This window comes from Palaemon carinicauda, chromosome 11 (genome assembly GCF_036898095.1).
Source record: "Palaemon carinicauda isolate YSFRI2023 chromosome 11, ASM3689809v2, whole genome shotgun sequence".
Classification (NCBI taxonomy): domain Eukaryota; kingdom Metazoa; phylum Arthropoda; class Malacostraca; order Decapoda; family Palaemonidae; genus Palaemon; species Palaemon carinicauda.
The window spans coordinates 142,867,923-142,885,871 of NC_090735.1; the positions used below are offsets into that span (position 1 = coordinate 142,867,923).

General features: G+C 38.4%; 1 protein-coding gene across 1 annotated transcript in view; it reads right to left on the reverse strand.

Moving 5' to 3' along the window:
• LOC137650256 (proline-rich protein 36) overlaps positions 1-17,949 on the reverse strand; it is a 54,973-nt gene that overhangs the window by 23,230 nt on the left and 13,794 nt on the right. The window contains exons 2-7 of the mRNA XM_068383553.1: positions 8,232-8,501; positions 4,510-4,653; positions 3,598-3,731; positions 2,857-3,069; positions 802-901; positions 60-408 (exon numbers count right to left, since the gene is read on the reverse strand). Coding sequence (XP_068239654.1) covers positions 60-408; positions 802-901; positions 2,857-3,069; positions 3,598-3,731; positions 4,510-4,653; positions 8,232-8,482 — 1,191 coding nt within the window. The 5' untranslated portion in view covers positions 8,483-8,501. The remainder of the gene's footprint in view (positions 1-59; positions 409-801; positions 902-2,856; positions 3,070-3,597; positions 3,732-4,509; positions 4,654-8,231; positions 8,502-17,949) is intronic.

Here is a 17,949-nt window from a genome sequence, read left to right on the forward strand (position 1 = left end):
TATGACAGTTTAATTTCATTCCATATATATCAAGAAAAGTGATATAAAACATCACTTACATGAAGAAGTGGTGGTGTCATATAAGGCAGCTCTTCATTTGCTGGAGTTCGTCCTGAGATTGCCATGGCAGCAGGGATTTCTGCTGATGGAGGTCTATCAGCAGCTGTTCCGGCACCATGTGGGGATGTTGGTGAAGGATCTGAGCCTGGGGTTATGGAAGATCGGGTGGTGAGATGGGGTGACCTTGGAGATGATGGTCCCTTGGCTGATGATGCTGAGGTCACAGAGGTAGTCATTAGTCCACTATCAACTGGAGCTGCACCTTGGGTAGACTCCTCTTCTATGTCAAATCGTTTTTCGGGAACAGGTGGTGCTGGCTCATAAGTACCTTCTCCCTTCCATCCAGCACTGATCATAAGAAAAATAACATTAATTTCCTTTTGCTAAACGTCAAAGAAAATAGGGGAACCATCACGAAAACCATACAGTTAATTATCCAATCCTGATTAAATTCATATATTTCTAAAATATTTCATTACATAAAAATCTCAACTTATATTTATAAATATAAAACCACATTTAATCCTTAATTTTAAGAGTAGCTTTCAATCACAAAACAATAATGTATAATGATAAAAATTATGGGAAAATTAGCTTCTAGGGGCCAATATATATGTACCAAACACAAAAGATTTGTTTAATTATTAAGTTAATCTGTTCAGATCTCATACGACTAGTCCAAAAGGCAATCTCATGATTGAAAAAGTACATGGAAATATAATCCAGTAATACAATACTAACCCTTTATCTTTGGTAATAGCTTTGGGGTCATCATAATTATCAGTATCGGTTTCCGGATCCTCAGAATCATCTCGGACCACTTTCGCATAAGGATGATCCTCTATGAATACAAAGCATGTAAATTATAAGTAGCTATCATTAAAAAACCACTTTGATAAATTACTATAAATTGTCAATGACCGTAATATACTGTACATAATAAAAATAGCAAGGTACTGTAACATTAAGAAGACACTTAACCCTGCAAATTTAGCATATGACAAAAAAGTTACTAATTAATCTAATAATTTTTTTTTTTAAATTTCAAATTGCACATATAACAAAAAGGAAAATTTTTAACAAAGAACAGTTGAAATGTGGGTTACAGTAATATAATGAAAGTAAAGGCTAACAAAAATTAACAAATTATTTACAGACAATTCTGTACTAAAATTACCAGATATTTTGTAGCATTCTCGTGATTCTTACATTATGCATTCCATAAAAAAATTAATTATACAGGTGCACCACTGATTTTTTGGCAACTGATGGTCCGGCACATCTCTTAATCCAGACAAAATCACAAGAGAACTTGAAAACCCTGCGCCCACCAGACTAGTTTACCAGGCAGCCAACAGATGGCTTTGTGTGTAGCCTGCCATCCATTTTTTTTTTTATACGCTGTATCTGCTGATGGTCGTTTCCCTTAATTATGAGATTATAGTTTATCTTAATCAAATTTGACCCAATTTTTTTTACAGGCAAATTCAAGTGGCAGCCGTGGTGTTAAACGTAAGAACCAATCTATTTCCATTAAAGAAAACGTTGAATTGTTGAGAAAACTTGACCGTAGTGTTTTGGTGCATAACAGCACCCCTATATGTGAAATAAACAGGATTTTGATGAAACTGGTGTTGCATGCAATAATAATGCATGTAATATTCACATATTAGTTCTGTATCAAAAAATAAAAACAGCTATTGTAATTCTAATCTTATCTATTGTTTACATTCATAAGCTGATTGACACTATTGTCTATACTTTTCAAATCAGCTGATTAAGGGAACTACCAAAAGGATCTTTTATTTTATTTCTTAAAAGATACAATTATTACATGAACTGTCATTTTTAATTTATTATACTAATTTAAATAGTTTTATTTGAAGTACTTATCACATATTTACTGATATTAATGACATATAGAAGTCTACCTGAGTTTCATTCACGTTACCAATGCACGATAATTTCTAACTTTTATCTCTGTGGTTGTTAGGAAAGTATTAACTTTTCTTCCAATTCTTTAGGTAGTTTTTCTGCAATATGGTTTACTTTTTCATAAATCAAATATATTATCCTGCACTTGCTGTAGATCTTAGATCTAAGAAAATATCCTTAATATCATTAACACTGATCATAATTTGTAACCCTAATAGTTGTAAACATGACAGCTAAAAGATTTATTTCTTTCTTATTTCATTCCTTATTGTCTCAGCCATAATTTCTACAGAATATAATTTTCATGTAATTTATTGCATTAAGTATTGGCCATTTTTTGGGAAGTTTAAGTTAGCCTATTGTAATTATTTCCATTTATTGACTCCTACACATATTTGTCATATGAGTTAAATGTGCATTACTCTATTTCCAAGCCCATGAAATACCCAAAACCGCAATAAATATATATATATCTCTCTCTCTCTCTCTCTCTCTCTCTCTCTCTCTCTCTCTCTCTCTCTCTCTCTCTCTCTCTCTCTCTCTCTCTCGTATATTATGTAATCAATCAAATAAAATGGCAGTTTTTTTTACTATTATTTAGAGTAAAAATAACATAACAAAACAGATTTCTTAAAATTATATACTGTAATAATTTCACAATGAATAGAAAGAAACTTTTGGTTGATAACCCAGTTTGGGGTGCGTTGACAGTTAGTTATTAAGGTTGCATTGGATAGTCCGGAAAAAACGGTTAATCCGGCAAGGCTTTGGAACCAGGGTGCCGAAAAATTGGTGTTGTACCTGTATACAGTAATTTTTAAAATATTACGACAGCAGATTTATAGAGGAAATTATGCTTACTCTTTGGTAGCTTCACATGAGCATATGGATGATTCTTCTTCACTTTGGCATATGGATGAGCAGCAGCAGCACTAGTATCACTTGTGGGCGGACTAGTAGGGCTAGTGGGGGAGGTCAGCGATGCATCTCTTATTACAGCAGCCCGTCCACCCTGACCTATTGCATTAGCAGGAAGGACCTGAACCCCACCAATAACCTTAGCTGCACCATTCCCTGTTATGTAGTAACACAATACTGAATTATTCCAGAAAACATGGTCCCTTTAGGTAATATACACTTGTATTATAACATAAAATTTGATTTCATCCACATGGAATGTAGTTTTAATGGATAAACATTTGTTTTTTCAATGATAAGGAATACATTGACAATTTTTCCTTAATTTTGAACCAAAACTATATCTATAAACAATTTGTAAATTCTAAGAAAATTGAATTGTTTAAAATTTTAAATAAATTGCCCCTATGTAATAATATGCAACAGCAGTAGGCTAATAGCAGTAATGAAACACATAGAAACATACAGCAAAGTCAAATATTGAAAGTCCACTTTAATTTAAAGTATAGATTAATAAACCGGCAATGCATGATCATCAGCATCACAATTACACTCAATTAACAGCAGGTGATTATGCAAGAAAAAGAAAAAAAAAACTTTAAATCACACTAACTACTGTACTTGTTGGAAACTTAGGTATTAAATGTGGGAGATGCCAGGACAAGTCTTTTTACAATTACTTACCATCAACATCTCCAACAGCTGCATAAAGATCTGAAGAATGCTGTGACTGAGTACGTTCAACTTTACATTCAGGCGCTACCGGATCAGGCTGAGCACTCAAGGGAATAGCAGGTAACTCTCGCTTCAGAGTACACCTTTAAATAAAGAAATATTTTCACATTGAGAAGGTATATGTACACAGCTGACCTATTACTTCACATCCAATGATAAATATTTCAAGTACAATATACTTTCTAATCACCATGATGAACAGTACGGTCAGGCCTCTTTTTACACGAGTACTCCCTTCGCGATTTCACTTAAATGAGGCACAAAAAACCGCAATACCTTTTAAATAAAGAATCCTACATTCGCGATAGAAACTCTGGCGGCGCTATAATTTTCACAGGCTGTGCTTCGCACCACTTACCTCTCTCTTCACCCAGCTCGTCCTAGATCTTGCTGTATACCACTGTATATCCATTTACTGTGGTAAAAAATTACAGCTTTCACTGCCACCTGGCAGTAACTACCACCACCTCTATAAAAGTTTTAACAGCCATATACAGGTTTAAATATGATCTCCTTAAAGGACAAGGGTTTGAGGGTTTGTTTTAGAGTTGGAACTAATATTTTTTCCACCTGTAATTTGGTATTGCTACAATTGCTAACTGAGGCTATAAAGATCAGGATTAAATATAGTGCAGTACTACAAATGTGAGCAATACCATATCAAAACAACTATCACATAATTTGATATTTATTAAATAAATTTGACTTTTGAAAATGCAAATTTTCATAAATATATTTACAGTATTTCAAACCTTGAACAATATTCACATACTGTACATACATTACTGTATGTTTTAAAGATAAGCTTAATGACTAGCTCTTTATTTCTTAGTGAGAACATCACTAAATGAGATAACTCACCTGCTGGATGCCTCTGAAGCTTCGTCACTACCCCTGGGTGTATTCGACCCATTAATCCGCGGATAGCTCCCTAAACCATTTTCGCCTCCATCATGGCAGACTTTAACAGTAGTAATTCCTTGGGACAGTTCATATTCATCGTACCTATTGCAATAACACATAACAGTATAAATATTTATAGAACTTCTATTCCAATATAAACATAGATTCATAACTTACAGAATGAACTTAATATGAAGATCAAGCAGTTTTGTGAAAAGAAAAAAAAAAAGTTAATTTTGAAATTTAATACCAAACAGTTCATAGTTTTGAAAGTCTAAATCATTACGTCACCATGCAAGAGTTGTTTGAAATATACTTGATACACGTTACACCTGTGCCAGTGAAAATTGGTAACCAGGACAGTATTCATTTTGTCATAACTGCATTATACAATGTCTGTCAGGGGAATCACCGCACATTCGAAAGTTAAGTACTATATTTATTGCACTGCTTGGTAATTACTGGAATATACATTTGCAAATTCTTGCCTCCTCTTTAAATTTATAAAATACCACCACTTTACACAAAAAATTTTGCAAGTTCAAGAACCTGGAGACTGACATACTGTAGACATTTTGTCTCGCTGAAGAATAAAGAAATTTCTACCGATAGTGAACAATGTATACTTTGACAGACACAAGTATAGTAGGCCATTTTAAAGCAATGTATTAGCATCACTTATTAACCAAATAATATGACAAATTTAGAAGTGATTTGTATTTTTCCTAGCATACAAACCTGGAGCTATTTATATGGGTATTACTTTCAGCATAGCTGAAAGACGAGCCATGATAATTTTAGTGAGGGATAACTACCATATCCGCTAGTTAGCGGGTGGAGGTGGGGTAGACTGGCTACCCCGCTCACTCACACCTCTCCGCTGAGTAACCACTTTGCTTTCTGGCAGGACTTCTTGGGGGACAGGGTGGTTGGCCAATTTGTTTTTATGCTAGGAAAAATACAAATTACTGTACTGTACTTCCAAATTTGTTATTTGCTCCGGCGCAAATACAAACCCTCCGCTATTTATAAGAGTGACTTGCTCTTAGGAGGGAGGAAGTCCTCATCAACCGGCCTTGGTCATGACCCGGGGTTCTCTCTCTTTGATCTGTGATCGATTGTAGCAGGAATCCTACCCTTGCTAAAATCAAGTGCCGATATAAGGTAATGTGGCCTGTAGAAGCTTGTGTGTGAGTGAAACTAGCAGTGTGGCTTGTCTTTAACATAGGAACTCGAGTACAAGATCTAGAGTTCCTAAGACTTACCCAACACCATCCCTCAAAGAGGTATTGGGGATGTAACAAAGTATTATTCTATACTTAGGAGGCACAAGGGAAATGAGTCTTGACTGCAGTGAGGTGACGTCTGCATCTGAGAGCTCGTAAGCTCAGCGTAACCAGAGCTGCAAAACCCGAGGGGCAACGCAACAGGAAACCAAAGTTTCCTTGCCACGAGAGTCCAAGGGCTCAGCATAACTAGGGTTACAAGACCCAGAAGCTTCAAAGCAACAGGAAACCGAGGTTTCCCTGTCATGAGAGCCCGGGGATCAACGTAACCAGGGTTGCGAGACCCCCAGGGGTCAACGCAATGGGAGACCGAAACCTCCCTATCATGAGAACCCGAAGGTTCCATGTCACGTATGGCACGAGAGCCTGAAGGCTCAGCATAACCAACATTACGAGAACCTGAGTACTTGACGCAAATGGAACCCGAAGGTTCCAAGTCGCGAGAATCCAAAGGTTCAGCGCAACGGAGGTCCGAAGGTCTCACAGTCACGAGAACCCGAAGGTTAAACCTAACAAGAGAACGAGAGCCCGAAAGCTCTAGATCACGCCAGCCCAAAGGGCGATCGTCATGAGACCCCGACAGGTCAACATGAGCAGAACCCGCAGGTTCAAAATGATGTCTCCTGACAGCCAGAGGAGGAGAACGTCCGGGATAGAGAGGGGTCACTAATCCCTACCCCTCCGAACCTTTTTAGACGAACTTAAAGCCGACTCCACCCAAGGGGAAGACTGCTCCAGTTTGAGAGATACCTCTTCCGGAGGAGAACTTCGCTTAAGGCAGGGCTCTACCTACGCCCCTGGGAAAGAACCTTAAAAGTGTAACGCGACCGCCGATGCCCAGTGGCGGTCTTCTCTTGCAAACGAGAGACGGGTTCCCCCGAAGAGGAAACCTGCCTTGGAGTTTGCTCACCCACCGCCCCTCGTGAATCAGCAACATCCTCGGCATCAGACCCAGACTCGAGGTCTGACTAACAGGCTGCTCTGAAACAAAAATTAATCACAAGCTTTCTCTCGCAAATGAGAGGAAAGTTTTCCTGAAGGAGTACATAGCCTAGAACAAGCTTTCTCCCAGTCCTATGAGAAAAAGCATAGGCGTACGACATGTGTTGGTCATTGAACAATCTCTCGTGAAAGAGAGAAAAGTCCTCCCGAAGGAGGACTTTGCTTTCCCCCAGTTCCAAGGGGGAGAAGTACAGTCTTCGGCGACAAGATAGCAGAAGCTGGTCTTTATCGAGCTATCAGCAATTCTTCCTGTAAGAGGGAAGGTCTCCCTCGGAAGGGAGAGCAGCCCAACTCCGGGGGAGGTTAACTCTCCCTCGTAAGGGAAGGTTCTCCAACCCCCTGGAGGCGAACCTCCTAGCAGCGCTCTATGCTTCACATCAACAAGCCTTGTTCAAGTTGAAGGTCACCAGCAAGTACTACCTCGTAGAGTGAGCAACTCACGAGGTGCCAAAGGTAGCCCAGAACAGTGACCAGAGCGGCCAAATCCAAAGGAACAAATGGCCCGCTTTCTACATTAGCTGCTATCTGAGAAAAAATAAAAGTTATGAAAAAAACTACTTAGGGGATGACTCAACCCTCCGTTGGAAGGGAATTCCTCGGGAGGGAGTAGACAATTTTAAGGCTAAGCACTCCTTCCGCTAGCCAAGAAAACTAATTGGCCCATCACTGGCAAGGGGAGTAGAGTCGAGAGCTGAAAAGTTAAATTATAAGCAGATATCAAATTTAACATAAGTACTAAATAATACCAAAACAGGAGCGCTACCTAACCACGAATGGGAAAGGTGTATCTCCATTGAGGAACTACCAGCCACCCAAGAAAGAGGGAGGTCAGCAAGGTAAGGGAGTAGTAGTATCAACATAATGACGACTCCCTTACGGCGGAGACCGTCGCAATACACTGTCACGCAAACAGCAACTGTAATAAAAGTTACAAATATATAACAACATACAAGTATGTTTCAATATATATATATATATATATATATATATATATATATATATATATATATATATATATATATATATATATATATATATATATATATATATATATATATATATAAACACACACACAACACATACAAATAAAAAGAATAAGATTAACAGAATTAACTGTTTAACAATCAAGGCAAGGCTTTGCAGGAGAGAACGGCTATATGACCGTCATTTACCAAGCCAGAAAGTAAGGTGGTTACTCAGCCGAGAGGTGTGAGTGAGCAGGGTAGCTAGTAGCCAGTCTACCCCACCCCCACTTGCTAACTAGCAGATGGTGTAATTATCCTTCACTAAAACTATCATGCGTCGTCTTTCAGCTACGACGAAAGTAATAGCCCTATAAACAGCGGAGGGTTTGTATTTGCACCGGAACAAATTCAGCATAAAATAACTCACCCATCATCCTTCTTAGCACAAACGCAGAATGCTAAAAAGATAAATAGCACTATTGTGAAGCCAATTGTGATGAGTACTGCCCATGCTTGGATCACATCTAAAGCTACGGTTAGTGATGCACCATCTATAGGAGGACCACCAGGCTCCCCTCCAAGAACATCTAACAGGGAGGGAGAATGGACACCACTGCGGGGAGGGGAGTAGGCCCCTCCGAGGGCCCATATTGGCCTCTCTATTCCTACGCCCACCATCACCTGCCAATTAATTCATCTGGAAAAAAGAGAAGAAATGTTGTTATACAAATAACCTATAAATAGTAGAAATCAGATTTTTAATAAAAATTCAATCTGAAAATTTCACTTTAGGGATGTTTCCAGAATGGTAAATGATTATGAACAGTACAAAATTAGTCTTATCTCATCTAGATAAATCTTTTACCGCTACATAAAAATCTGGATACATGCCCAAGTAATTCCTAAACTAACCTTGCTATATAGTTTCTGGATAACAATTAACCAACCCTCATATACCATAGTGTCTAGATAACATTAAACCAACCTTCCTATGTACTTTCTAGATAACACTAAACCAAAACTCCTTTATAGTTTCTAGATAACAATAAACCTATACTGAATCATAATAGATTTTGAACAAGAATTCAATATTATGCTAATCCAAATGTTATTACTACTGTCATTAAAATTATCAGGGTTAGGGAAAGAGAAAGATAAAGGTTGCTGAAAGCGTAACCACAACTTGGTTTACATTTTCTCAACTGGACTCGCATTGAGAAAAGTTGATTTAATTGTACACATGGAATTTTTCCTGAAATAGGTTATTTATTAAGAAATTATGCCAATAAAATGTAAGGTAAATATACATTTGGTTACATTATTATCAGTTGCCATGCATAGGCCTACGCTAGCCTACAAATACTTGAAAAGACAATAGATTTGATACTTTATTTGGCGCGTGACTTGTAGGCTTTGAACGGCAGTGCAGATACAGAAAATTTATTTTTGAGAACTAGTGACCGCTTAAATAGGGAATCGCACCATTTGAATACAGTACGCATATTTCTGGACCCTAGTGTGTATGTATGTATATATATGGGCTAATAAATTAATATAAATAAGTTTTCACGAAAGCAACCTTGAATATACAAACAAGTTAAACATTTAAGATTACGGGTAAAGTACCAGCGGCAACCTTTTTAAATGAGGTTCCAAAAGAAAGGGTCTTTCTTGGACGTAAATGATCAAAACATTTTGACTTTAACTCGATACATTCTGGCTGAAAGTCCTTATGGACTGCCACTCAATTCTGGTCTTACTATACATATTAGTTACTGAATTCAGATTAAGTTAGAATTGAAACCTGTTTTAGTTCATCAGGTAAAATATCAAAGAACTTGTCTAGCATGCGTTTGAATGAGTTGAGTGGCTAATTAGTGATGGTTGAGATACATTTAGGAAGACAGTTCCATAGATTATACGTCATGAGACTAAAGGATGAGGCACATGCAATCTAGTGGGGTTGTGATACACAATACATTGAGGAAGAGAACATTTAACACCAATTTTATGGTTGTGGTGGAATTAAAAGGCAAATGTTTCTATTATCAAAAGGGTGTATTAGGAGATTTGGAACTAACCCTTCTTTGATTTGTAGACAGAATATTTGAGCATTCATACATATGCTGGATGCTTTTAAGTTTCATCGCCTTAGTCTATCACAGTAGAGAAGGTCATGCAGATTACCAAGCTTTTATAGAAGTTACATAGTATTCCTTCTAGTCAGTCTAGTTACCCCTAGTTGGTTGGGTGAGGGAACTATAATGGTGAGCATTAGTATCCATGCTGACTGTTTGTGACAATTGGCTATGGTCCTGTTAATGTGGACAAATCACGTTAAGTTGTCGGAGATGACTACTGTATATATCTTTTACGGTAATGGCATTCCCTTCAGGATCAAGATACTGATATAGGTTTCCTAATTTCATACAAAATGTATATACTCAAATTTGTCAGTTAAAGGGTAGATTTGTTTATTTGCACCCAGGGATATACATTGTCCATCTCATTTGGAAACTATTCACATTTTTCACAGGTCAGATAAGGCCAAGACATAGGAGTCATTTACAAATAGTGAGACGAATGCGTTTTGTAAGTTGCAGTCAAGATCACTAATCATTATGAATAAAACAGGACCAATGAATGTTCTTTGCGGGACTCCTAATATGACATGTGCTGGCTTGGTTAGTTTTCCATTTATGGATAATGAATGTTCTTTGCGGGACTCCTAATATGACATGTGCTGGCTTGGATAGTTTTCCATTTATGGATATATACTACACTATGAGGAAGTGTCTAGCCATGATCCTACTGGACCACCTATTAATTTTTCTTTGAGTTAGTGCAATGGTATGAAATGATCTTTGTCAAAAGCCTTGGCAGAATCAGGATAGATTGTCTAATTCACAAACTCAAGGATTCTAATTAATAACTACCTCTTGTAAATAAGCTGTGGTACCATAGATCTCCCTTGTATACAGCCATACTAATTTGTAGGTATAAGGTCATTAATAATCAGTTACAATACTTGACTATGGCATTTTTTGTGATTTTCTATAAGATCTTCATATAGTGGGATGTTAGTTATACAGGGTGGTATGATTTTGGGAAATAACATTTCCTTATCAGGCTTTAGAGCTGAGGAAGTGATTGCATTCTTAATGCTCTCTGCAATACTATCATTTAATAGTGATTCCTTAACATGGTTGTAAGCAAGTCATGGATAGTAGTTCCTCAATATCTTGATCTCATTGGTAATGCTTCTTTAACTCGGGATGATGACTTAAAATTTTTAGGTGTGATTAAAAATATTTAGGTGTGACTCTTTGCAGCAAATTTACTTTTGAGAAACAAATTAGGTCTGTCTCTCCTTCAAATGCACAAAAAAAAAAAAAAAAAAAAAAAAAAAACTGTATTGAGAAAGTCTTGTAAGATTTTTGGTGATCAATTTATTCTAAAGAAGTGTTTTTATTCTTTCATTCTACCTTGATTCGAGTATTGTTCTCCTGTCTGGTCTTCAGCTGCTGGTTATCTTCTTAATTTGTTGGACAGGAACTTATGTTCTATTAATTTTCTGATTCCTGATCTAGATATTAATCTTTGGTACCGTTGTTCAATTAGTTCATTATGCTTATTGCATAAGATTTTTCATAATTCTGAGCATCCTTTACATTCAGATCTTCCTGTTCATAATACTATACTGGGTATGCAGTTAATTCTATTATTCATGCCTTCTTCGTCACGAGGTTCAATATTACACAGTACAGTATTCTAGAAGTTTTATTCCAGCAGTGACCAAGCTGTGGAATGATCTTCCTAATCAGGTATTAGAATCGGTAGAACTTCAAAAGTTTAACCTTGCAGCAAATGTTTTTATGTTGAACAGGGTGACATGTCTTTTGCAGCAAATGTTTTCATGTTGAACAGGGTGACATCTTTTTTATAGTTTATATATGAAAGATCTGTTTTAATATTGTTACTGTTCTTAAAATTTTATTGTAATTGTTCATTACCTCTCATAAAGCTTATTTATTTCTTTTCCTTCCTCACTGGGTTATTTTTCCCTATTGGAGCCCTTGGGCTTATAGCATCCTGCTTTCCCAAATAGGGTTGTAGCTTAGCTAATGAGTATTACAATCAAATTCATTAGCCCCAGCTAATAAATCCAAACATTTGTTACAATGTTTCCTGTGTACTATATTTGACTTTTGGTCTTCCGTTACTAATAAACTACCGCAACACAGTTATCCATGGTAGAGAAAATTTCTGATAATTTTAGTTATATTTTACATTTCTTAATCTTAAATAAAATTTTCTTTAATGTTATTTGTTCTTGTGCTCAAATATTTCTTCATTTGTATTGTGGTTTGATTTCTAATTGTACTGTTCTTAAAATATTTTAATTGTTCATTACTTCTCTTGTAGTTTTGTTTAGTTCCATTCCTCACTGGGCTATTTTTCCCTGTTGGAGCCCTTGGGCTTATAGCATTCTGCTTTTCAACCAGATATGTAGTTTAGCCAGTAATAATAATAAGAGATGGCTTGATTTTCTCAGTTGCTTATTGCATAATTTTAATAGCATTACAGGGAAGTGGTCTAGTCTAGCTGAAGAGTTCATTCTTAGATATCTATAATTTTTTCCCAATCATTTCCTCTGTGCACCTAATGTTTAGTGTTTGAAGTTCCTTGGTACTTAAAGTCAAAGAAATTAGTTGGATTGTCTATTGTCATTCTGGTCAGGAGACGAATATATGGAGGACCATAGCTCTGATAGGCTCTGGAATATTTTTTTAGGTGCTGTGATTAGGGATTCAATTACTTTAAGGGGACCAATACTGCAATTCACTTTTTGGTGTTTGTGTGCACGTGAAAAGAATTTTGGGTTGCTTCTAATATATTCAACAAACTTGTTTCCTTACCCTAGTGTTCAAGCCTTCAGAGAACTGAGCTGTTGCTTAATTTACAGAAATTCAATGGTAACCTAAAGACCTAATTCAAATTTGGCAGAATTTACTTTAGACTTGTATAAAAGTGTTTGTTGACACTGTTGTTCTCTAAAATGAAAATCTGGTCAAGATAATTGATAGATGTACTGTATTCCTTCTTGTGCGTTAAAATACAGAATGAAGGACAAACCTTATTTTAATGATGGTTGTGTTATTTAGAGGCTTATCATTTTTGGAAAAGTAACAGATGAAATTTGAATTGGAATATCTACAGTATATTCAGCTAAGAGCTGTCACTCAAGATAGTTTTTGCTTCAACTTATAAGAAACCCTTCTTGGTACAACCCAGGAGCATAAATGGTGGGCTACCGTCAAATCTGCACTCTTTGGTGTAGATGCAACAGTTCCTCCTTTACATGTACGAAATGGCTCTGTCACTCACTGTCCAAAGGAAAAGGCAACCCTTTTGACTGATGTGTTTGACAGTAAGCAGTGAGAGACTCAATCATCCACATTTCTGTTTTCCTAGTTTAGCTTTTCGGTCTCGTGAAAGTAAAACTATCTTATGGGACCTACATGCTTGTGGAATAGACCCAAATGGCAGTTTTCCTTTGTTTTTCATGAAGACCACCGATTTCCTAGTTCCTAAATTATTATTTTTTGCAAGTTAGCAAAAAGAGTTTTTTTTTGCACTTGTTGCAGAATTTGTAACATTACTACATTGGGTAAATGTGTTTGCTGTAGCTCTAGCATTGCTGATTACCGCCCAATTTCCCTATCTCCCATATTATCTAGCTTTTTAATATCGGCAAAATGTCTAAATACTGTAAGTACAGCATTGTATGCCAAAAGTAATCATCTTTTCCCTTGATTGTGGTCAGGAAGTTTGTATGATTGGCCTTGATTTTAGTGTTGCCTTTGACCGATTTAATATTATCTAGCTTTTTAATGTTGGCAAAATGTCTTAAATAAGTACAGCATTATATGCTGAAAGTAATCATCTTTTCCCTAATTTGCACTTTGACATTCACAAAGGCCTTGGAGCTTGTGATACCATTACAATTTTCAATGGTATACAGAAATCCCATGATTTTGGTCAGGAAGTTTGTATGATTGGCCTCGATTTTAGAGTTGCCTTTGACCGTGTTAATCATGAGGCATTTTTTGCCAAACTTTAACTGATGGGAATAGGAGGGCCTTTTTGTAACATCATTATGGAATATTCAAGTACTGTATTAGATTGCATAGTAGAAGTACTGTAATTGAAGGGCACCATAGTAACTATAGGAATGTAATATCTGGTTTCCCTCATGGTGGTATTCTGGACCCATTAATTTTCCCTTAGGTGGGAGGAAGTCCCTATTCCAAATGGCAGGGTACTTATCCTGGGCTACCAAACCTCGGACCCTTGTAAGTGGTGTATTTACTGTAACGTATATATCAATAGATTTGCCTGGTTATAACACATTTCTGCGTAGTAACCGGCTAAGTGGGGTTTACCTGCATGTGAATTGATTTTAATTGACAGGGTTTCTGATGCTGTGCCCCAATACAGGCAGTGGAAGGTAAAAGGAAGGGCTGGTCATTCTTCACTTTCATCCCATTTTAATATGTAATCTCAATCTTCGATTCAATGCTCATGGTCCTGTGAGAGGAGACAAGGCAGCTATACCACCAGCTGTGTAGCTACTACAGGTTATAGCACAAAGTTATCTAGGTACAGTACCTGAGTGTTGATTTTTGCAGGTAATGAGCAGTAAATGTAGCCTGTCATTTTCAGACACCTGCAAGGTGTGCCTGGGCCACAAAAAGATTCTAAATGAATGCAAGGGTCCTGGTGACTCCTCTGACATCATGAGTTCTAACCCAAGTTCTCCTTGGGGCAGAAAGTGAGGGTGGTGAATGAGTATGGTCAATTACTTCCATAGCCAAGGGGAGATCGTATTTAGTCACCTTCTTGATTCATCCCGTGCTGACGAAAAGGTGCTATCGAGTTCTGTGTATGTTTAAGGTAGCACCTCAGCGCTCTCACTAGACACAAGAGCAGCTGATCATGATCGTCAGTTACTGTTCGAAGGCTCATGACCTGAAGAGAAGAAAACCTAGATTTGGGAATCGACAGGTTCGAGGTTTTAGTTTCAACCTTGGGAACGAAGGAGAATGCGACCTATCTTCTGCACTCGGTATGAGCAACGCTAAAGGTAAGACCATGAAGCTCACTAATCTATTTGGAGGAGGGTAAGGTGGGGAAGTAAATTATTTTAAGGTAAGGTTCCTGAGGCAAGCATGCACATAAGGTGCCGTTTAAGAAACATCTCGGGGAAAGGTGGTTTCACGTCCATCGGAGGGCAGGACTGCTCAAGATTCAGTATGAGCATACCGTAGTGAGTTCTGCTGAGGTGCAAATATTACTGTAACTCCTTTCAGCCTACAGAACTCGCCGAAGGCTGACCAAGTCTTTTTCCACTGATACTGAGCACAGCTTTTCTCTTTGGAGGTAAAGTAGAATTTGGCTATACAGTACCAGGAACAGATGCTCAGAAAGGACACACACCCCTCATACGATCCCCAACCACAGAAGATGGCCTGCTTGGCTTGGTACACAGAAGTTAAAGATTTCCGGAGGTGTCCTGCCATTTATTGTGAAATTTCCTGCGAACTGTCTTCATCTGAGGAGATAATGGATAACTTTTGTGTTTGATGCCACAGTGATTCCACCGAGCTGTGGAATATTTAGGTATGTGGTTGGCACAGCAGGTCAGGAAAGGTGGTAAATCTCTGAGTCCTTATCCGAGGGAGTAGAAGGTCCGGGTGCCATTCTACTTTGGCGCATTTAGAGCTACTAGATTCAATTGAGAATGGGAGTGGACCAGACTCAGTTCTAGACACTCCTAGGAGGTAAAACTGCATTGACGTTAAGCCCGTTCCAGTTTTTAAAGGCCTCCTCGAACACTGCTTCCGGGTCTGGCCCCCGTTAAGCTGTATATTGGAGGCTTTTGATTTAGAGTTGTGGTGAACAGTCAGGATCCTATTTGCTATCTGTTGATGCAAATATTCTGATCCAACAATCTGCATCTCCCTGCTCAGCTTGACCATCACAAAGCAAGAGCTTTGCCTGGAATAGTGTGTGCTGTCAGACTTGAGTAGAGCCCCACACACTCACGAATTTCTGCTGCTAACTGGCAAAGCTGCAGAGAAACTTTACTGCCTTGTTTCATAATATATCTCATTCCAGTGGAGTTGTTGCCCATCGGTGCCATCGAGTGCCAGGTCCAAGAGTGCAAAAATGTTGGAGCACGAGGAGTTGTTCGACAATCCAACACTTTGATACGATGCTTCCGGTTAGTCCATTGCCTCAACCCTAGGTGTTGTAGGGGGTGGGCTCTCCATCCTTCCTTTGCTGCATTGATTACCACAGAAGTTCTGGTGGAAATGACAGAATGGACGAGCCCTCTAGGAGGTTTGTCTTACCCTGCCACCATTCCAGATCGAGTCTGAAATCCTCCCCTATCAGAACTAACGATAGGAGAGGGAGGCTCTCTTTCACCCTGCGTGTCTTTAGGTGGAGACGACCATTTGGAGTGAGATGTTCCAAGAACAGATGATCCAGCAACTTCTGCCAAGGCTGTACTGGTAGATAGAGCTGTTAAATGAAAGGGATATTCACCCCTCGAAAGCTGTCTGGTCTGATATAGGATGACTTACTACAACGGTGTCAATATTCATATCTACGCAAATCAATATTTGTTTGAGCATAGGGAGGGGGCCTCTTTAAGTTCACCACACTTCCTAGCTTGTGACAGAACAAGAGAAGTCAGTCTCGGTGGGAGAAAAGGTTGTCCTACGAGTTTTGTCAGGGCACCAGGAATCCTCCAAGTAGTGCAGAAAACGAGTGCTGCTGATGTGCGCTATGTTCAAACTGAAGTAAAAACTCTGGTGTAACTTGCAGAGCTGTTGAGTGAACGAAGCAAAGAACTTTGGATTGGTATGATTTGCTTGCTTATGTCATAGCAGTACTACTGCCATGACACACGGCATTACTTCCTGGCAGCAGGCTGGATTGGAATATGGAAGTATGCATCCTCAAGTCGATCTTCATTGTGAAGCCTAATCGCCTGATTGCTTGGTTGACTATGCTTGAGGTCTCTCTCCTGAATAAGGTCTGCAGACCACAGTTCATGGTTGAAAAGTCTATGACCAGTCTTCAGCTTCCAGACATCTTCTCTACAATGGCGTTGACTAAAGAAGCCTGGAGAGCTGTCATTTCTGCATCCAGCAATAATCCGTAGACTGTGCTAAAGGCGTTCTAAAGGTGCGATTGTGCATTTCCTTATTCTCTGTTCTATGTATATCCAGGAGTTACTGGGAAAGTGAAATAAGAGATTAGGCTCGTAAGTTGACCAGTGAGGGAAAGTGCATTGCACTTGATGTTTAATTTTGTATGAAAAAAAAAAAAAAAAACTGTACCAATGGCACTGTATGAAAAAAAAGGTAATTTTTAGAATTATTTTCATTGTTATTTGTCTTGTTTGATGCTAACTCAGCCTCCTAATTGTCTTACGACATCTCTCTGTTTCAGTTTTGTGCAATACCCTACACACAGTAGGGCTTAATTTAACAGTGTAACAAAGAAGATACTGTATATCATTTAGTTGTAAGGACCAGCCTTACAACTGCAAATTTTTTAAAAAATTTGTATTTTTCCTAGCTATAAAAACCTAAGGGAGTCCTTCCTTGCAGAGACCTTGTCTAGCACTTTCGAGGCCAGAATTGACGAAGGAAGATAGCTATAGATGAGGTCTGGTGCACTGATGTGCAAGACAGTTTATTGATAGCAGATTTGGTCCCATTAGGAGGAGAGCAGGATGTCTCTCTGAGGCCATTAACACTACAAATGCAGGTCACGACCTCCAAAGGTAGACTCTGACAAGCCTTACTCCATATCTGGGGCCTTTAGTCCAACCGGTGGAAGTAGGTTGCCATCAGAATACAGTAGTCACATTCAAGATCATCCCTCTCTGACACAGTACTCAGCCAGTCTTGTGAGGGGATGAAAGTAAGTACCCAGCCAGTCTCGGGAGGGGATGACAGTAAGGTAGGTCTCTCGCCACTCTCTCTTGAGAGGGGATGAGATTGAGAAGCCTCCTTCATCGGTCTCATAAGGTGGTCGAGAAACTAAGGTGGAGGTGGTCTGTTTTG